Raw genomic sequence first — 21,871 nt, forward strand, 5'->3', positions numbered from 1 at the left:
CACATGCTGCTTGGGTTCAACGAACCACAGGCAAAGCCACTGACCCACTGTGAGAACTGGGCAAGGAGCTGCCCTCTCTGAGCCTTGCACATGGGGTCACTATGAGAAATAACTGTGATCATGCCGGCAAAATTCAGGCTCAATGCCTCACACCTGGGAATGCTCCAAACTTGGTACTGAGTGAAATGGGGTCTCCCGGGGATGCCGGCCAGGTGCTGAATGGACATTCTTAATTTCATTCAATCATTACAACCACCCATGGGGTAATTTTTTTTCTCCACATTACAGATGAGAAAATGGGGCCTCAGAGGGGAATGCCAAGGAAATTGTCCAAGGCCAGGAGGAAAGTGAAGATTCCAGGGCACGTCTGTGGGCTCGGAGCCCAGGCCCTCCCACTGCCTCTGAACACTGTTCCTGAAATGAGAAGTCCACGCCTGGGGAATCCCACAGGGAGGTCTCAGGCAAGCCACTGGCTGCCCCTGGGCCCAGATTGCTGGAGCGACTTGAGCTTGTTTGCTGCAGTTTGATTCCCTGAAAACTAATTTACTAAAGGGACAATTCACAAAATGGCAGTTTGCCACATTTGCCAAATAATTGACTTATCAAAAATACATGCTTTAAGGAATACACTTCTTAACTATGTTAACTGACCATAGAGAAATGGGCAAAACCACAATATTGCTTTCAAAAGAAATAGAAAGAAGTCCCCTCCCCTGGTGACTGTGCAGCCCGGGTCTCCAGGACACATTGCTGTGTCCAGCCTGAATTCCCCCTGCTGCAGGCCCAGCGCCACTGAGGACTGAGTCCCTCTTCTACCCCAGCTCTGCTACCGCCTCATCATGTGACCCCTCTGAGCCTCTGTTTCCCCATCTGTAAATGCTGTGCTCCTCCTCTCTGGTCCTGTGGATAGAGGGAACAATTAGAACCAAATGAAAAAGTATATTCTGACTGGGCGCTGTGGCTCGTGCCTGTACTCCCAGCACTTTGGGAGGCTGAGGTGGGCAGATCACTTGAGGTCAGGAGTTCGAGACCAGCCTGGCCAACATGGCGAAACCCCGTCTCTACTCAAAATGCAAAATTAGCCAGGCGTGGTGGTGAGCACCTGTAATCCCAGCTACTCAGGAGGCTGAGGCAGGGGAATTGCTTGAACCCAGGAGGCGGAGTTTGCAGAGAGCCGAGATTGTGCCACTGCATTCCAGCCTGGGCAACACAGCAAGACTCTGTCTCAAAAAAAGAAAGAAAAAGTATACTCTAAAAAACAATTTCATAAGCTGTAAAGTGCAGTGCACATAGAAAGTGACCCAGTAAATAAAAGGTCCAGTCGATTGAGGGGTCCACCTACTAGCTGGAGCTGCCACTGTTACCACCTTAGAGAATGATGCGTCTGGTGTTCGATTTGCAGCCACATGAGGGCAATAGTGACCACGTGTTGAGTTTGGTCTTCCCCTCCAGCCTTTGAATTCCACCCAGGACTAAACAGGGCAGGCAGAAAAGAGGTGAAAAATGTCTAAAAATGCTATAGATTGCACCTGCATGACCCTTACTAGGTACAGAGCACTTTGCTCCCAGGTGCAAGGTAATAGGCCCAGAACAAGATATGGGACAAGAACTGGGGTGAGAAAGAACTTTGTTCTAACACTATATGGTCACTAATTAGACAAAAGCACACTTGCTCTTTTTTTAAAAGAAATAATTTGTAATTATTAACAACAGTAATAATAGTTCACGTTGATCAAATGCCTGCTCCTTGCCTTGGTGCAGACTCCAGGTCCGTAGCCACCCTCTGAAGTGAACGTGGTTACCCCGTTTTTCCAGGTGAGAAAACTGAGGCTCAGAGAGAGGAATTGTGTGCCTAAGGTCATATGACTGGGATGTGCTGACTCATGTCTGCTTGTTCCAAAGGGCTGGCTCTTCCCTCTAAGCTACTGTGCACCTGAGTGTGCCTGGCCCGTGTTGACACCTTTATATGCATCATCTCATTTACCTTCCTGTGATAACCTATGGAATAGGTATCAGTAGCCTTTTTTGACAGATGAGGAAGCTAAGGCTCAGAGATGTTAAGACTCTTCCCCAAAGTCACACAGCAAGGGAAGTGGCCAGGCTAGGATTAGGCCTATGCAGGCTGGACCACCCATAGAATTCAGGGTCTTTACACCTCAACCCTCTGTGTCCCCCTCCCCACCCATGGGGATCTAGCCTGCAAGCCCTTGTCACTGTCACCGCACTCCCAAGCAGGGGTTGTGGGGAGAGCACCCCACCCCAGCACTGAGCATCTTCCCTTCCAATCCAGTTTCTCAAACAACAAGATAGAAAATGAGGCTGAAGGCAATGGGAACTGCCCACCTTACATACCTTGGGGATCAGGGCTCCCAGTGTGGCTGTGGTAAGCGGAGGAAGCTCTTCAAACTACAGGACAAGAAGAAGGGCCATGTGAGTCTTGGAGGCTATCGGTAGAGACAGAAATTGCTAATACAGTGATTAAACTCCTACTTGCTTCACGACAGCCAGCAGGGCATTTTCTCCCCCTTAAAGACCCTTGGGGAGGTCCTGCCTATCCAGCCATCATCGCCATACATAGATCATGGTAGCTGGTTTGTGATTAAGTGGCCTGGGCTGACTTAAGCTAACCAAGGAGTGTCTCAAAGAACAGCAGGCAAAACCTGAATATTTCTCCTCTAAAAATGTTACTCTTGGACGAGAACGGTGGCTCATGCCTATAATCCCAGCACTTTGGGAGGCCAAGGCGGGTGGATCACTTGAGGTCAGGAGTTCGAGACCAGCCTGGCCAACATGATGAAAACCCCGTCTCTACTAAAAATACAAAAGTTAGCTGGGTGTGATGGCACATGCCTGTAATCCCAGCTACTCGGGAGGCTGAGGCAGGAGAATTGCTTGAACCCAGGAGATGGAGATTGCAGTGAGCCGACATTGCGACACTGCCCTACAGCCTGGGTGACAGAGCAAGCCTCTGTCTCAAAAAAAAAAAAAAAAAAGTTATTCCTTATTAAAACAAGGAGAGCAGCATCAAGTCCATTTGCATAACTCAGTGTCCACTGAATTCATGACCTCTGCCACATCCTTGAACTACTTGTACTATTATTTACTTAGCATTCTTTAAATTAGCTTACTTCTTAAGACCTCAAATACTCAAAATGGAAAGCCAGTACACTTGACACAAAGAGAGGGCCACTGTAAAACCAAATACAATAAAAACAAAACAATGCCATTACCTTCTGCATGGATATCATTGTCTGTGGAGAGCTTTGGGCATGAGCTCTGTTGTCTCTTAGTTAAAAAGGGGACAATGACAAGTGCAAGAGAGGGCTAACTACATATGGACACCAAGTGGAGACTTTTCTCTTAATGGAAGCAAATGTTGGCATCATTTGTATGATGGTTTTGTGGAGAATGTCTTCTTAGGAGATACACAGTGAAGTTTATGGAATGAAATGTCATGATGTCTCCAAAAACTCAAATTGCTCAACAACAGATAGGATAGATGGGTAGACAGACAGGCAGGCAGACAGAGAGAAAGACAGACAGATAGATTGATAATGGGTGAGTGGATGGATGGATATATAAATGGATGGATGGATTGGTGGATGGATGGATGGATGGATAGATGAATGGATGGAGGAATGAATAAATGGGTGGATAGATGGGCGGATGGTTGGGTGGATGGATAGATAAATGGATAGATGGATAGGTGGATAGATTAGTGGATATGGATGAATGGGTTGATGGGTAAATGGGTGGGTGGGTGAGTGGACATGTAGATGGATGGATAGATGGATGGGTTGATGAGTAGATGGATGGATGGGTTGATGGTGGATGGGTGGGTGGATGAGTGGATAGGTGGATGGATGGATAGATGGATGAGTTGATGGATAGATGGGTGGATTGATGAGTAGATGGATGGATGAGTTGATGAGTAAATGGGTGGGTGGTTGAGTGGATAGGTGGATGGATGGATAGATGGATGGGTTGATGGATGGATGGGTGGGTTGATGAGTGGATGGATGAATGGATTGATGGTGGACGGGTGGGTGAGTGTGTGGATAGGTGGATGGATGGATAAACAGATTGATGGATAGATGGATGAATTGGTGGATGAATGGGTGAGTGGTTTGATTGGTGGATGGGTGGATGGGTGGGTGGGTGGATGGATGGATAGATAGATGGAGGGATTGGTGGATACGTAGATGGATATATGAATGAATGGAAGGGTGGGTGGAAGGATAAATAGATGGAAGTATGGGTGGATGAATGGGCAGGTGGATAGGTGGGTTGATGGATGGAGGAGTGGGTTGGTAGGAGGGTGAACGGACACATAGGTAGATATGAAGCAACTGTGGCAAAATTTTAACTAGTGGATCTAAGTGAAGGATATATGTCCATCAGTTGTAGCATTTTGCAACTTTTCTGAAGGCTTGAAAGTCTTTGAAAGAAAAGGTTTGGAAAGAAAATGACTCTAGAGCATGCCTAAGGGTGGTATTTTGTTATGTATCATTTTGTTACTTGTGTATTAGTGTTTACCAAATGAAAACATTCTAAATATTTATATTGAGGTACATATATGTGAATATATATTATGCTTTTAAAAAACAATTGAAATAAAATTAAATAAAATTGAATAGGGAGCAACTTTCTCATCGTGAGATTTGGTCAGTGGACCACCTGAAATCCTCCCAAGCCCCACACTTTGGCCAGCGCTGACATAACGGATGCACACCCACGAGCTGGAGGTGAGTCAAGGGGTGGACCATCTACAGTTCTCACTTCACAGCAAATTCCCCAAGTGTGGGGACTGAGAAGGGTCACTGGCAGCTGTGTGCTGCCCCCCACCTCCCCCCGGCGGGGCTGTGACTCACCATGCCATTGGTGACGTCCAGGTCTAGAGCGCGTTGCTTCTGCAGCAGAGTCAGCACTGAGCCCAGGAAGTCGGCAGACATGGCCAGCTGGGACTTGGTGTTGTCACCCATGGGAGGCAGCTCTGGCATAGGCTTGGGAGACACAGCTGGCCACCCCAGTGGGTAGTCGATGAGCCCTCCTCCAGCTTCCCCAACCAGCGTCTGGGGGAGAAGAGAAGAAAGGGGTCATGTGGAGGGAGAAGATGGAAAGAAGGGAACTGAAGGCTGGAGTGAGGCCCTGAATCTGCCTCCAGGAAGACATTTTTGGTTAAACCCACTGAGTCTGAGTGACTCTTTGATGTATGGTCCCAACTCTCCTCCAGTTTATGATTCAATGGAACATTTTGCAGTTCCTGTTTCATGGTCACTTACAATTACAGCCACGGTATGACAGATCCTCTCCAAACTCAGACCTGCAGTGATAAACTAGCATGTGTATGCATCTGCACAATGTGTATCTACCCTCCAAAGACCAGACTCCTCTCCACAGCCTATAAGGTGCTGGGTGATCCGCTCCATGAGACCTCTCCAGTCTCCAAGCCACTCTGCCTCTCACCTTCCCTCTGTACAGCTACCAGGGCCTTGTCAGTCTCCCCGCAGCACCACCACCCCAACCATGGGGCCTTCCCACAGGATATTCCCTTCCCCACATTCTTCTCTTGTTAAGTTCCACTCATCTGGCAGCTCTCAGTCGAAATGTCACCTCCTCCAGGAAGCCCTCCTTGACCTCCCTGGGTGGATCACATATCCCCTGCTTTAAGCTCTGATGGCCTCGGATTCTTGATCACCATGCTCATGATTTAGAACTGTATATTTGTTTGAGTGATTTTTTTTATGGTCTGTCCTCTCCAAAACATTCTAATCTCCATCAGGGCAGATAATTTGTCTTGTTCATCACTGTACCTCCAGCACTCAGCCCAGAGGCTGGCATACAATGGGTGACCAATGAATCTCTCTTGAACGGATGTATGTTTATGAATATATTAGGTGTGCATGCACAGGGGCTGGAAATATATATGCATACACAGGTGCGCGGATGTGCACCTGCATCTCTGTATCTGCTGGAGCAAGTATGGAGGCGTCTGTGTTCATGAAGCCTAGGGAAAGTACATATGTGTGTGTGCCCCATACAAAATTAGGGGCCGGATGCAGGCCAGTGCTGGAGAAGCCAGCTCGTACCAGCTCACAAGGTCAGATTTCACACATCTCTTCCCAACTCTGCATTCACTGACATCACGTTAGTAACTTGAAGCTGTCCATGGTGGGAGTTTTGATACCATGGAAACTGGCCAATGCTACAAATCAGGAGTTTTTTATAAAATCATGGAGAGCTGATGGTTAAATGCTTACTAGCATACCTCTGGCACATTTATTCCTCCAGCACACCCAGTCCCACAGCAGCAGCTCTTTTAGCACCTAGTAGTTTGATTACCTGGGTTCGGATCCCAGGTCCACATTTATTAGCTGTGTGACTTTGGGCAAGTGATTTAACCTCTCTGTGCCTCAGTTTCCTCAATAAGAAGTGCCTCCCTCATAGGGTTGCTGTGAGGATAGGCTGAGTTAATCGTCACAAAGCATGCAGAACGTGCCTGGCACACAGTAAGCATTTGGAATGCTGGCTATGATTATGTTTTCTAACACAGCTCTGAGAAGGCCTTCTTCTAATCAGAAAGGGTCCTATCAAGTGTTGCTTCCCAGGCATTCAGCAGAAGCCCTGGGAGGTCCTCGCTGATACTCCTGCCTTTGGGAGGAGGGCCACCACACCTTGCCCTGAACCCCAGACACTCACGTTGAGGTCCAGCTCCAGGAATTCCCTGGTCACAAGCGGGAGGCTGGAGAAGGTGTATTGGACGCTTCCCAATATCCCCAGAGGAATCAGAGCTGCGGGCAAAGGAGAGGGTCACGGGGAGGTCCCCTCACCATCCAGATGCCTTCCCTCTTTGTACACTGGGGCTGGGGGTGGACAAGTTAGGCCCAGGCTCCAGCTCCAGACACCATGAAAAGAGCAAAAGTTCTGGGTTTAAATCCCAGCTCTGCCTCTTCCTTGCTGTGTGAACCCAAGCAAGTCATTGCACTTCCTTGAAACTCAGTTGCCTCCTCTGTAAAATGGGTTTACTGTAACCTCTGGGACTATGTTGGCGGGGGTGGGGAGGATGCAATGATATCCTGGATGTTGATAAGCTTTGTAAACTCTGAAGTGCTGTGCACCAGGGAAGGAATTTAGGGTTCCACAATGCAGTGCTTAGTTGAATCTGTCATTTCCTTGACTGTGTAATGAACAGTTCCAGCTTCTGGGCTCTTCCCTCCTCATCTCTGGCCACAAAGGGAAGGAGATTTTCCTGTCTTGGAAAGCCATTCTCAGACTGCCTAAAGTCCCAGAGAAACGGGAGCACTATCAGAGAGGGCTGCCCTGTGTGGCTGTGGAGGCTGTGCACTGCACAACTCGAGGCACTGCTGTTCCACTGTAATCCATGTGAAAGGAGGTCCCTGGAATGGTGCACTGCACAAATGGCACAGCCATACAGGGCGGGCTTGCTTTCAGGAATGTTCACTCAGAAATCCAGGGTCCGAGATGGTGGTGGAGCCTGATTCTGAGGCCCTGGTCAGTCTCCACAGTGTGTCGCCTGCTAGTCACTCTCCAACCCCTCTGTGAACTGAGAGATTTGAGAGATGAGAAAAGTGGGAAGAGTCTCTCCAAGTTCACACAGCGGCCGGGGCAGAGCTGGGGCTCAAACCCAGCTTCCTGACTCCCAGGACAGAGCCATTACCTCCCAGACCCTGGCGGAAGCTCCTCTCTCTGGTACTCAGGGGGGTGTTTGGGAGCAAGAGTGAAAGCCAGGTGGCACCTCCCTTGTGGCATTAGCCACATGTCACTTCCAGGGCCTAACTAAGGGCAGGTCTGTGGCTCCCACCATGTTGAGCCCTCCTCCCAGAAAGGACCCGGTCCTTAGTGCCTTCCCCAGGGCTGCACCCAGAGCAGGCACTTGTAGATGCTGGCCAGTGAAGCAAAGCAGGAAGGACTTACAATCCACGAGGCCCAGCTGGTCGTTGACAAGACCCAGTACCACGTCCATGATGGGGCAGAGCTGCAGGGGAGAAACGGCACAAAGCCTTGGTGACGTTGCAGGGAGTCAGAGCAAGGGAGTCAGGGACGCAAGAGTAACGATAGCTAAAATTTACCGACTGCTTGCTCTGTGCCAGGCACTGTCCTCGCCACAGCCCTGTGGGGAAGGCTGTCTCTAATTCCCACTTACAGATGGGAAAATTGAGGTTCAGAAAGGTGACGCAACGTGTCACCCAGTTAGGAAGTGCCCAAGCCGGGATTCAAACCTGTAACTATGCAATTCTCAAGCTCCCTCTCCTTAACCCTTCACTACTCTGTCCCTTCATATTCCTCAGGGTCCTTCCCAGACCCTCCAAAAATATGCCCCAGGCCCTGGCTCTCTCTGTCCCTCTGGGTTACCTGCAGGCCACCAGGAATGGAGGCTGGACTATGGCCCCTTGGTCTAGGAGAAGCCTGTGCCCCTTGCTCCCATCCTGGGACAGCTTCTTACCAAGTCAGGGAGGACGCCGGCCAGGACTCGGTTCACTAAATTGTCCACGAGGTTGGGGAGAAGCCTAAGGAGACAGGAGCGGGAGGAGGTCAAGGCTCGCAGCCATGCAGGCCTCACCAAGGCTGTTCATCCTGCGGGTCACTAGTCCAGGCTCTGAACAGTGAGAACCTCGGAGTGCTGGAAAATTGTTCTGAAAGCTGGGAGGACAGAGTACATTCACCTTGGACTGACTAGACAGGCCACCCAGGCAAATTGTTGGACTTTTCATGAATTCATGCATTCACTCATTCGATAAATGAAGTTTCTGGAGCTTTACAATGGGTCAGAACCAGGCTGTAATGTTGCTGATTTTCAATTGCAAAAGTCAGTCCCACCTGCTGATCTGACCTTCACATGGGCCATTTGCTGCAACCTTATATTGTCCTCGCCAAGCGAAAACGAATGTGTTTATTTATGTAAGCACCTAACTCGGTATCTAGTACATAGTAGGTGCTCAATAAATGTTTATGGAGGGAAGGGAAGGAGAAATACTGGCCAGTAAAATGCGCTCATGTGGTCCACAAGAGAGGATGGATAGTTGGTGCTAAAACAATTGGGAGAGGTGATCCATTTTACAGACAAGGAGGCCAAGGTCCACAGAAGTAACCCACACAGCTCTACTTTTTTTTTTTTTTTTTTTTTTTTTTTTGAGACAGAGTCTCAGTTTGTTGCCCAGGCTGGAGTGTAGTGGTAGAATCTCCGCTCACTGCAGCCTTGAACTCCTGGGCTCAAGAAATCCTCCTGCCTCAGCCTCCTGAGTATCTGGGACTACAGGTGCACACAACTGCACCCAGCTCTTAACTAACCCTCCCAAGCTGTTAGTTAAGGAGGAAAATCGATGATAGACAAGACATATAGATGGACAGACAGATTTTTGGTCTAAAAATTTGTTTCCAGGGGCTTGTAGTGATAAGGAGATGAAGGAAGCATGACCATCCTACACCAAAGTGTCCCTGACAGCTGAACCTCTTGAGAACTGCTTTCCGTCTCTCGCCTCCGAACACTGCCTGGGTCCCCCCTTCTGAGGTTGTGGCTGATTGTTCAGTGCTGCACCAATTCAGCAAAGCGAAGAATTTCTTGAGATAAAGCCCTAATTAGAATGTTTCTCCCAAAGCTAATTATGCATTTCTCCCTTTTAAGTGGATTCACCTTGAGGGGCTTATCCTGGTTCCACCTCTCCTTAGATGATAAGGGCCTTAAGAATATATATGTGTGTGTATGCATGCGTGCTTTCGTGTGTGTGTGTGTGTGTGTGTGTGTGTGTGTGTTGAGGGGATAGTTGGACTTTGCTTTATGTACATTCAGGGCACAAACTCTTCCTCTTCTGGGAAATTATCCAACAGGTTCATCAACCCTCCTGCAAAATGACATATATAAAAGGTTAATCATTGTGACCTTACTTGTCAGGGCACAAGATTAGGCAAATTATATCCATCAATAGAGGACCGGCCAAATAAGCAATGGAATATTACGCAGGCAATGGAATATTACGCAGCTGTAAAAAGTTAAACAAGGAAGCTCTCAATGTTTGGATGCAGAAAATTCTTCCAATAGGGAAAATGAAAAAAAGCCAAGTGTAAAACAGTGTTTATAGTATGTGCCCCTTTGCATAAGAGGAGGGGGGAGATGAGACTCTATGTTCATATTTGTTTCACTTGTACAAAGAAACTGGAAGGAGAATTGAGAGATGAATAACTGGTGAGCTTGGTGGGAGGGAGGCAGAGGGAGGCGGGATAGGAGGAAGCCCTGTACGCTGTGTCTTTTTGTCACTTTATGTTTGTGAACCATGTATTACCAAGTATATACTTCCTAGTGAAAATGTGAATTTAAAAATCTGTGAGGTTTCCATGGGTTTCCCTCACCCTCCTCTCCTTGCCTGGGCCCTGGGAACTGATTTTCTTTGCCTTCATTCTCTCTGAAGCAGAAGTAAAGCCTCCAAGAAGCCCACAGGAATCAGAAGGTTTGGGGTTCAAGTTGCACAATGAGTTTGAAGGGCTGGGGGGACTGGGCCAGAAGATGGATAATAATGGAGAGGAAGAAGCGGGGTCGGAGGCCTTCAAGAGAGAAGCCAAAGAAGAGGGCAGGGAGTGAAGAGAAAGAGACTCCACTCTGAGTGTGTCCTCATCCAGGACCACCACCTGTACTGCTGGCCAGTACACGGACACTTGACACCACTTTGCCAGAGGGTGGAGACTTGGACATTTTGTAAGGAGCATGTCATAGGAAAACTCTCATCCCCTCACCAGGGTTGAATTCGGCAGAACTAAGCGGGAAATGCTCCTGCAATCTGGGGCACCAATGCACACACAACCCCTGTTGGACATATGTTCATCAGCTCTCAAGATGTCCCAGTTGATGCACTGTTTTCCATTCCTTATCTCAATTCCCGAAGGAAAAAGGATTACCCCATTTCACAGATGAAGAAACTGGAGCTCAGAGAGGACAACAGAACTACCCAAAATCACACAGCAAGGAACCGTGGAACTGAGATATGAGTCTCGGGCATGCTCCTGACCATTCAGATCGAAGCCTTTTCAAAGCTGGAAAGAATGTGTGTCACAATGACATCTTTTCCAGGCTGGTCGAAGGTCCCATCCTGGGTTTGGTGGTGCAGCCCATGAATTCCCATCAGGCATGTACCAGGTCAGGAACAGAGGTGACAGTGCAGCTGGCTCAGCGTGAGTACTCACCACCCCACAGCATCATCATCCTGCCCACCTCAGTGCCTGTGGGTAAGTGAATGGCATGTTGTGTGCCAAAGACAGACCACTCCAGCAACCCCCAAGGCACTCCACTGCTCGCTGGCACTCACCCTCTCAGCAGCTTGACTTTGATGCCCCCTAGGAGGGTGTCACATCGCTCAATGACCAGCCGAGGATAACCCGTGCGTTCCATGGTCAACTGGACCTTGGCTGTGATGTTCACTTCCACTGCGATGTCCAGGAAGCCAATGAGACTGGAGGAGGCCAAGGGGCCAGGGAGACCATGAGTCAACCCCCAGCCACCAGGAGCCCTCCCTTGCCCAGGCCTGTCCTTGCTGCTCCTGCTGTCTGTTATGAAACTTGTTCATCTCTAAGGAACCCGAACCAGAAGTCTTCCCTGGTCCCTCAAGTCACATGTGAACAAGTTTATCTCCCCATCAGCCCATGAGCTTCAAAGCCTGGGAACGGGGCTCAGCACACACTCTGGTTTCCAAGGTGACCCCCAATCGCCTAGCTTGGTGAACACGACCTCATCCCACACGGATAAGTCCACATAGAAGCCCACCCTCTGAGGTCCTCTAGTCAGCACCTCGTGCATGGAAGGCCCTATTCCAGGAGGCATTTTGCTTGTCTTTCCCCACTTACAGCCACGGTCACCTGGAAAAGGGGGTGACCTCATTATCGCATTGCCAGTGAAGACACTGAGGTGACATTGGGGAACTGGCCCAAGGTCACACAGCTTATGGGAGAGTCAGGACTTGAACCCAAGCTATCATCTGACTCCAGCCTCCCAGATTCACTTATTTATTTAGTTATTTTGAGATGGAGTTTCCCTCTTCTTGCCCAGGCTGGAGTGTAACGGCGAGGTCTCGGCTCACTGCAACCTTCACCTCCTGGGTTCAAGCAATTCTCCTGCTCTAGCCTTCCAAGTAGCTGCAACTACAGGGCACCTGCCACCACGCCCGTCCGATTTTTGTATTTTTAGTACAGACGGGGTTTCACCATGTTGGCCAGGCTGGTCTCGAACTCCTGACCTTAGGTGATCCGCCTGCCTCAGCTTCCCAAAGTGCTGGGATGACAGGCGTAAGCCACCACGCCTGGCCCAGCCTCCCAGATCTTAACCACTGCGCTAGGCTGTTTTCACAGCTGACAGATGGCCTCTGGTCCAAGTCTGTGGGCATGCGCTGGCAAAAGTTTAGGTCTTCCTAGCCTCTGTGTTATGGATACAGAGGCTGGGCCATAGGGTGGTGGGGACCCCTCCAGGGCCAAGGGCACACACCTCTTCCCGTTGATGGCCACACAGGTGTACAAACTCAGGTAGACACCCACGCCGGGCAGGAGCCGCACAGACACTTGAGGGAGGGTCAGCTCCACGATACGCAGCCTGCTCGGGACACAGAGCGGTGGGAAGAACGCCACCCCAACTACCACCCGCTCACCCGAGCACCCTCCCCTACACCCCTTTTCTCTGCTCCCCAACTGTTCCTCCTGACTCTAAAGTCTAGACACCCGCAGTTCAAGGATAGAATGTGGAAAACAGAAAAATTAAGGCAAAAATGCCACGACCCGTAATCCCAATGCCCAGAGGCCCGCTGTGTGCATTCCATGTATTTCCTTTGAATCGTTTCTTCATGTCAAGATGCCATTCCCTCCCTCTGCTCATCCCTGCCCCTCTTGCCTGGTTCCCTCCGATACATGTAAGTTCCTCTTGCTTAATTGCCTCCTATACATTTTTCAGATTTCAACTTAAGGTCCTCTTCCTCCAGGAAGCCTCCCTTGACCTCCCTAGGTAGGTGAGCTGCCCTGTTATTGAGATTCTTATTTCTCCATGAACTTCTTGCCACTGTCGAAACTGTATGTTTATTTTTAGGGTTCTTATCAATGCCCACATACCCCATCAGCCTGCAAGCTCCATGGAGACAGAGAATGTGTCTTTTCTTGGCTTACCATTGGGTCACGTCCCCAGTGCCAACACAGTACCCTGCACATAGTAGGAGCTCTGAATAGTTGTTAAATTAAATATTGACTATGAGGAGCAGGCTGAGCATAACAGAACTTATGATATATATGTATAGTTTTAAAATCCTCTGGATCTTTTCCTCTACACTGTATTACTATGACCATTCTATAGATGAGGAAACTGAGACTCAGAGAGATGATACCAATGGCCCAAAGTGACACACAAACATGAAAAGTTGAACTGGGTCAAACTTAGGACTGTTTCATGCCAAGACCCAAACCATGCAACTTGGGGCTCTTAAGACGTCCAGTCCTGAGGCCAAGCCCTGAAGCGTGTGGGGCTCTGAAGACCTTCCCTCCCACAACTCCAGCTTCAGGGAGTGATCATCCCCGTTTGGAGGTGCACGGGGGCTTTCTGGAGAGAACCTGTCCCCTCCTTACCCTGTGATGCCTTGCACGGTGCTGAGGATGCCACCCTCGCCGAGCACGCCCAGGACACCCCCTCCTCCAAGAAGTCCTCCGTCACCAAGGAGACCGCCTCCACCGAGCAGGCCACCTTGGCCTACCAGGATGCCATCGGCTGCCAGCATGCCTCCAGTGCCCAGCAAACCACCTGGGCCCAGCGCCCCAGTGGCGACTCCAGGTGGGATTTCTCCAGGCCGCAGCTCTCGCCGGTGAAGCCTGCCCACAGGTGCCGCCCGCTCAGCTGACCTGTATCGCCTGAGGCCCCTGTGGCTGCCATATGCATTCTCGGCACTGCGATAGCCGCTGTTTTGGAGGTCCCTGATGCTTTCGTCGGTCTCAGGGATCTCACCATATCGGTATTGGCCCCCCAGCTGAGCAGTGCTGTCTTTGGCCTCAATGTGACCATACGCGTAATAACCACCAAGCTGTTTGCCATTGGTATATACTGGGGGGGGTCCTCGGACAGGGAAGTCATTGTAGGGAATACCACCAACACCTCGGGGTAATTCAGTGCGTCTGTAGTCATTGTAATGGTGTTGGCCACCACCCAGAAGACCACCACCACTGCCACCCAACAGCCCCCCAGTACTGCCACCCAGCAACCCCCCACCACTGCCACCCAGCAGCCCTCCACCACTGCTGCCACTGCCACCCCCTCCACCCCCACCACCAAGCAGGCCCCCCAGGAGACCACCTCCCCCACCACCTCCACTTCCGCTTCCACCAAGCAGACCGCCCAGGAGAGGCCCACCACCATCACCACGAGCTTTACCCAAGGGCACCTCTCTCAGGGCTGAGTGGAGAGTATTGCTTCGCTGCAGGGTGCCCGAAATAGCTGCAGAGAGGCAAGGGCATCAGTCCAGGGTTCCTCCCTTCTTTCCACCTCCGGCCCCCAGGCAGCACCTCGCAGTGTTGCTCAGTTCCCTGGGCCTCACTTTTCCCATCAGGGAAGTGCAGAGGCTGAACAGGAGGACTTCTCCAGGCTGATCTAGCCCTAGCATCCTGGCCAGCTCATTTTCTGCTGGGTTTTGTGTGGTCTCACTTTAACTAGATCTGGACATCAGCCAGCCAGCCCTTCATGGATTTTCTTCATCGCCCTCCCTTCTAAGTGCTCTGCTCTTTACAGCTTTAAAAAATCAACTTCAGGCCAGGCGCAGCGGCTCATACCTGTAATCCCAGCACTTTGAGAGACCGAGGCGGGTGGATCATGAGGTCAGGAGTTCGAGACCAGCCTGGCCAAGATTGTGAAACCCCATCTCTACTAAAAATACAAAAATTAGCCAGGTGTGGTGGCGGGCACCTGTAATCCCAGCTACTCGGGAGGCTGAGGCAGGAGAATCACTTGAAGCGGGGAGGCAGAGTTGCAGTGAGCCGAGATCGCACCACTGCGCTCCAGCCTGGGCAACAAGAGTGAAACTCTGTATCTCAAAAAAAAAAAAAAAAAAAAAAAAAACCAAAAAAAAACACCCCAACTTTCTTATGTATTATCACAACTGATTCCTGGGAAATAGCCAAGGCCAGAAGTGTCCCCATCTGGTGGATTGAAATATTGAGGCCTGTGAGGTACTCAGAGATCACTTAGATAGGAAACAATCTCATTTTTTTATGCTCGTGATAGCCTGGGATGAGTGTTGAGGGAGAAAGTATGAAAGTATGTCCTCACATACCAGATGACAAAAGCGAGCTCCTAAGAATTGGAAGCAGGAATAATCATAGCTCCCACTTTTGAGGGACTTCTAAGTCCCAGGAGCTGTCCTAAGTTTTCAAAAGGTCATTTCATTTCATTCTCATATCAGCTCTCTGAGATGGAGACCATAATTACACCTATTTTACAGATGAAGAAACTGAGGCTCAGGGAACTCAAGTTACAAACTTAAAGTCATACAGTCAGGATTTGAACCCCACAAAGACTGATCCAGGGCCCTTAATCACTGTTCTCTGTTGCCTCTAAAGAATAAGCATAAAGTCACCAGCATGGTGCTTGGCACATAGTAGGTGCTCAGGAAATGATAGCCAAAAGAAAAAGGGGAAACTAAGGCCCAGAGAGTAGAACTCACCCAGCCACCCGATGTGGACTCTGCCAGGAGGAGGAGGTCTCTGGGTATTTCAGAGTTGGCAGAGCTGCCCTGCTTGCCCTGTGCCAACCCTCACCCCTTCGGGGCTGGACTCACCACTGCTCAGCACATCTTTGGTCACCCTGAGGACTGTGTTTGTCTCTTGGCGGGTGCTACACACTGCCGCCACAGACAGTGTGGCCACACACCACGCCGTCCACATGCTGGCACTGCTTCCCTGCGGAAGAGAAAGTGCAGATGCGGATGTGGCTAGGCGCCACCATCCTGGCTGGCAGGTGGCACTAGGCAGCCCTAGCCAAGAGTTATCTCAGGACCCTGGGACCCAGAGACAGGGGAAGCCAGCCAAAGTCACACAGTAAGGCATGGTCCAGAATTCCAGATACCACCTTTTGAGTTTTTCAGATGGAAATGAATCTTGTGACATAAAGCAGACCCATTAAACACACTGTTTCAGAGAATGGATGTCTAATTAATTCCCAAGGTGGGATTGACAAATTGAGCATCAGGTAGATGGGTAATGGGGATTCCCACAAAAACACCAAACTGGGAGCAGGTAGGCTCTGAGGAACTCTCTCCAGCATCTACCTATCTATTCGCTCACTCATCTATTCCTCTACTCATTCTTCCCCTTCTTATTTATTCTTTTATCCATTCATACATTCACCCTACTATCTTTCCATCCATCTATTATCCATCTGTCATGCAAACACCCAGCAAGCCATATATCCATCCATCCAACCAACCATCCATCCAACCACCCATCCATCCATCCACCCATCCATTCACTCATCTACTCATTCTCCTCCCTCCATTTATTCATCTGTCCACCCATCCAACCATCCATCCATCTTCCCATATATCTATCATCCATCTGTCATCCAAACAGCTGGCAGGGCATATATCCTCCCATCCATCCATCCATCCATCCATCCATCCATCCATCCATCCAACCAACTATCCATCCATCCATCCATCCATCCATCCATCCATCCATCCATCCATTCATCTTTCCATCAGTTTATCTACTCATCAACACATTCATCTAGCCGCCCTTCCACCCATCCAGCTCACCGACAAACACTCTTCCCATCTCTTTGGAGGAGTCAGTTCTACACCGTGTGGTTAATATTAACGACTCTGAGTCAGAGATATCTGGGTCCTAATGCTTAGGAAAGAGACTTTACCTTTTTGAACCTCTGCTCCCAAATCACAAACAAACTGTATCTCATACATAGTAGACACTCAATAAAAAGCAGCTATTGTTACTACTTTGGGACTATTATTTCAGACACCTAAGAAGTGGGTGAGGAATGTTATGAGATTGGTGAGGTAAAACATGCATTTTGGAATGAGCTGCATAGCCTCTGGGAAGCTTCCTTTTGCTCCTTTCATGCCCTCACCCACTTCTCTCACTCCATCAGCCCCAGCTACACACCCACAAGCCTCAGAGAATCAGCACAGGGCATGGCCTCTCATCTGAGCCAAAAAATTGTTGGTTTCAGCCACCTCTGTTTAGGCACCTTCTCCTTTTTTTTCTGTCTTCGTTTCTCTTGGACTTCACAGAGTCCCCAGATTCTTTCCCCACTCCTATCTGTTCCCAGAAGAATATTAGAGGCATTCATTTACACTAGAATATAAAGGACTACTATATGCAAGAATTTTTTTTTTCTGGCTTCCTCACCTCATCCCAACCTCATTTTCTAGAGAGCTGTGTTCAAAAAGGAATCACCCTTTTCAGTTAAAAAGATAGGCACCAATGGAAGGATTTGTGGCATCAGCAAGCAGCTGAGGAGTCTCCAGGAGGTAGCAAGGACCCTCGGTACCCAACATCCCTGGGAAAGACGAGTGCAGCTCTGCTCACGCATGTAATTGGCATGACCCAGGCCTTTCTGTTGATTCCCAAGAGACTCTCCTGACTAGGCCCATGCTACAGACAAGACACCTGAACTTGGAGAGGGGCCATCGTGGTGGATCTCCAGGCTGGGACTCTCTCCTTATTACCTTCCCAGGCCTCTGCCTCCCCTGCCGGACACTGAGTAGAGAAGGGGCACCTCCTTACCCCCAGGAGGTCCCTGCCGCTGAGTCTTGAGAGGTCCCGTTCCCCAGCCCCTCTGCTTTTGGCTGAGTCTGGTCACAGATCAGTCTTATATAGCAGCCTGAGCCTGAGCCCAGACCCCAGAGAGGGAAATACCATGTAATTACAAGAGACCGGAATTCAGATTTGCTCTGCAAATTGGGCATTGAGCCCCAAAACCACAAGGGTTTGTGGTTTGTGGCTAGTTCCAAGACCTGCACTCAGCCCCAGATGGTGTCACATGAGCTGGGTTTTATCAACCCTTGGGCTGAACACATTTCCGGAGACCCCAGCTAGGCCCCAAGCTTGGGGAACTGGAAGCACCCCCAGATGCATCTAGTTTCTAACTCTAAGGCAGACACTAGCCATTCCAGATGATCTGGGTAGACAGGAGGTGCCCAGGCTGGACTCAGCATCAGGATGACCCAGGTCCAAACCCTGCTCAGCCCCCAACTCACCGTAGGACCTTGGACCAGCCACTTCCCTCCTCTGAGCCTCACATTCTTTCCATCTGGTAAGTGAGTTTAATACCAGCCTCACAGGGCTGATTTTAGGACTAAGGGAGACGAATATGAATCCAACTCCTCAAACTTGGGACTGGTGCACGAATATGCATTTTTTTTTTAATCAGAAAAACATTCCTCACTCATTTCTTAGGGGTCTGAAATAATAGTCCCAAAGTAATAACAATAGCTGCTGTTTATTGAGTGTTTACTACGTACGAGATACAACAAGGTTTTTCACAACTATTTCCTCATGAAACGTTCACACCTACAGCAAAGTTGAAGGAATTGTACAGCGGACACACATGGTTGCCACGTTGTTCCCACCAACGATACCCACCATTTACATTCTTGTCGCATTTGCATCCATCTGTTAGTCCATCTTTTATTTTCTACGCATTTGAAAGTTGCAGACATCAGTACATTACCACTAAACACTTCCCCCTGCATGCCATTCGGATTCTTTCTTTATATCTTTAAATACAGTGAAATGCATAAAACTTAAATGTTCATTTGCTGAGTTTTGACCATTTTTTACGGTCATGCAGCCCACACTCCTATCACAATATAGAACATTTCCACCATCCCAGAATGTTCTGTCTGCGTTTTCCCAGTTGCACCCTCCAAAACCTGCTGGGACACAGCCCAGACCACTTCACTTGGCATCCAAGGCCTTCCATACACACATCCCAGTCTTCTCTTCACACAGAGCTGCTCATTCCTTCCATCCCCTCCTCATCACCCCCTGGCTTCCCTGCCTCTGGGCCTTTGCACATGCAATCTCTGCTGTCTACAAAACCCTCTTCAGATTCTAAGGGTCAAAAGGTCAACAGCTGTAGGAAGCTTCCCCCAGCCCCTACACTTCCTCTGGCCCATCCAGAGACCCCTGGGGCCCGCAGTGAGGTGTTCTTTCTCCAGCGAACCAGCCATGTGCCCCACTCCTAGGCCAGCACAGGCATAGATGCCAGTGTAACAAATGAACAAGTGAATGAATGAATGAACTCATTTCTTGCTCTCCAATGGACTGAGTGCTCCCTGAGGCCTCCTTGCTTCCCACCCCACAGCCCCAACCCAGGCCCTACCTCCATGTTTAATCAATGCCACCTCCTCCCTGCGCCAACCCTGCCCGTCTGCTAATTCTGAGAGGCGGGGAAACATTTCTCTCTCCACCAAGGCCTGCTTTCAAGTCAAACCGGGAATAAACGTGCTTCGCCCCCGACTCCCCAAGGAGATGCCTCCTCCTTCCTCCCTGGAGGCAGTGGGGGCTCTGAAGCCAGGCATCTTTGCTATAGGTCCTGCCAAGCTCGGCTGATGTCACCCCTCACTTCTTCTGTGCCACTGGGCCAACCCCGCCTTGGAACTCAGTTTCCCCATCTGCAGTGCGTGCATTGATGGAAACATTAAGAGCACAGGCTCTGGAGCTGGCTGCTGGGCTTGGCTTCTGCTGCCGGTTCTTGCTGTTTCCTTGGTTGTAAGATGGTGATTGGAACCAGCCTGACCTGCAAAGCTCCGGGAACAGGGTCTTGCACACAGCTGGGCTCAGTGAGTGGCATTTGCATCCTTACCATCCTGGGTCCCACATGGCAGCAAGTCTGGAGGGCCATGAGGGCATGAGGAAGTAGCTTCAGCCCAGACCACCTCATTACCTCCTGTGCGGGCTGGAGGGGTTCTTGGAATGGGAAATAGGGACTCCAAGAGTCACACACTCCTGCGTTCCCACACCCACCTGCCCTTTCAGCCTCAACAGTCATTCTCCCCGGCCTCCATTGGGCCACCTGCAAAAGGGGCATAATCACACTTTCCCAGGAGGGTTTTGAGAATTACATCAGAAATGCGTGGAATGTCCCTGGAGCCTCGGATTTCCGTGAACAGCAGCCCCCTTTAGTTTCCCTTGATGAAAGCAGACACTGAGTAGGGGTAAGTTTTGCCCGGCCTGCTAGGAGCATAAACTTGTGACAATGACTTTCCTTCTCTGTGCCTCAGTCTGCACCCCTGTAAAATGGGGAAACTAGAAAGGACATTTCAAAATGATGCTACTCATCTGAGTAACTCAGCTCCTGGGTCTTCCCTGTTTAAAGTCTTTGTGGTTCGCCATTGCCTGGCACTTAGTGTGATAAAAATGCTTGTGATACAAATATATTACCATTTTAAATGGAATACAATGCAAAGAGGGCAACTGTTCCTTTCCCCACTCGTAAGAGGGCAGAAGCAATGCACACTATAGACTGTAGAGTGCGGTGCACACATGAATGTGGTGCCAGTCACCCAAGGCTCTGTGCCATTCTCAGTCCTCAGGCCAACCTGTCCCCTGGGTCCTTCCTGGCCGCCTTGAGAGGATTAGGGCAGCCCTGGCGCTGGGGAGATCACTTGGGCTTAGCTTCCAAAAGGCACCTTTGTCTGGAGCTGGAAGGACATAGTGGGGGACGGCTGGAAGGACACCCAGATTCCCTGGGAAGTGACTCACCCGCAAGGTACACAGGGGTGAGAGAGTCACACTGGGCTGCTGAGATTAGAAAACAGATCCAGACCCACCACCAACCCTCCACTCAGCCCCTGCCCCCCTGCCAAGAACTCTCAGCCCTCCAGGGCTGCAAGGGGCTTCCTTCAGTCTTGCTTGATTCCTCACCGTAAGGGCGGAGTTCAGAGACTGGGGTCCAGAGGCAGGGGTGGGTACTAGGTTCAAACCTTGACCTTGTCATTACCTAGCTGTGGGGCCTTGCGCATATCACTTAACTTCTCTATGCCTCAGTTTCCTCAACTGTATAATGAAGGTGAAGACAGTTCCTAGAAAGCAGGGCTGATTGAAGAAGCTGATGACATGACGTACCTAAAGCACTTAGAACAGCGTCTGGCACTTAGTAAGCGTGCAATAAATACAGCAAGAACTTTCTGGCATAGCAGTGAAAGCGCAGACTTTGAAATTCGAGTCAGAGGGGTCTGGTTCAAATCCTGCTTCTGCCACTTAGAAGCTGGCTGATTCCATTTCTCTGAGCTTCAGTTTCCTTGTATGTAGAACAGGGTGATAATACCCACCCATCCCGGGGGCTGTGAAGTTCAGTGCACTAAGGAATGTTAAGCATCCGACCTAGCGTCCAGCACACTGTAAGCGCTCATCAGAGGTCAACTGCTCTCACGTCTGCTCTCTGCAGCTGCAGGACTCACCATGATGAAGCAGACACTGTCCCTGACCTTGAGGAGCTCTTGGGCAAGTGGCAGAGTGAGACTGAGGCAGCGCCCAGTGTGGCCCATACAGTACCGGGCCCTGCCGCCACATGGGGAGGCACCGTCCTGTGTATGAAGAATGGCACGGGTTTGCCAGGTACGTTTGGAGGAGAGGGAATGTTCCAGGAAGAGGGAAGAGCCGTGCAAAGGCCTGGCTGCACCTTGTTACTTGTTTTTCAGGTGCCAGGCACTCTTCTCAGAACTTTACAAGGATTGTCTGGTTTCATCCCCAGATGACCCGTGAGTGAGTACTATAACAGTCCCACTTCGCAGATGAGGAGCCCGAGGCACAGAGACAGCTCTGCTCCCTCTGCATGCTCCAGGAGGAATCAGCTGAGGTCAGGTCACAGGCAGCCTTAAATGCCAAG

General features: G+C 49.9%; 1 protein-coding gene across 1 annotated transcript in view; it reads right to left on the reverse strand.

Moving 5' to 3' along the window:
* The window catches only part of BPIFB4 (BPI fold containing family B member 4), a 31,967-nt gene extending 14,143 nt beyond the window's left edge, over positions 1-17,824 (reverse strand). The window contains exons 1-12 of the mRNA XM_050807096.1: positions 17,764-17,824; positions 16,889-16,996; positions 15,801-15,921; positions 14,402-14,464; positions 13,606-14,125; positions 12,485-12,589; positions 11,316-11,459; positions 8,465-8,528; positions 7,936-7,996; positions 6,700-6,791; positions 4,872-5,072; positions 2,353-2,406 (exon numbers count right to left, since the gene is read on the reverse strand). Coding sequence (XP_050663053.1) covers positions 2,353-2,406; positions 4,872-5,072; positions 6,700-6,791; positions 7,936-7,996; positions 8,465-8,528; positions 11,316-11,459; positions 12,485-12,589; positions 13,606-14,125; positions 14,402-14,464; positions 15,801-15,921; positions 16,889-16,933 — 1,470 coding nt within the window. The 5' untranslated portion in view covers positions 16,934-16,996; positions 17,764-17,824. The remainder of the gene's footprint in view (positions 1-2,352; positions 2,407-4,871; positions 5,073-6,699; positions 6,792-7,935; positions 7,997-8,464; positions 8,529-11,315; positions 11,460-12,484; positions 12,590-13,605; positions 14,126-14,401; positions 14,465-15,800; positions 15,922-16,888; positions 16,997-17,763) is intronic.
* Between the last annotated feature and the right edge of the window lie 4,047 nt (positions 17,825-21,871).

This window comes from Macaca thibetana, chromosome 10, assembly GCF_024542745.1.
Source record: "Macaca thibetana thibetana isolate TM-01 chromosome 10, ASM2454274v1, whole genome shotgun sequence".
NCBI lineage: Eukaryota > Metazoa > Chordata > Mammalia > Primates > Cercopithecidae > Macaca > Macaca thibetana.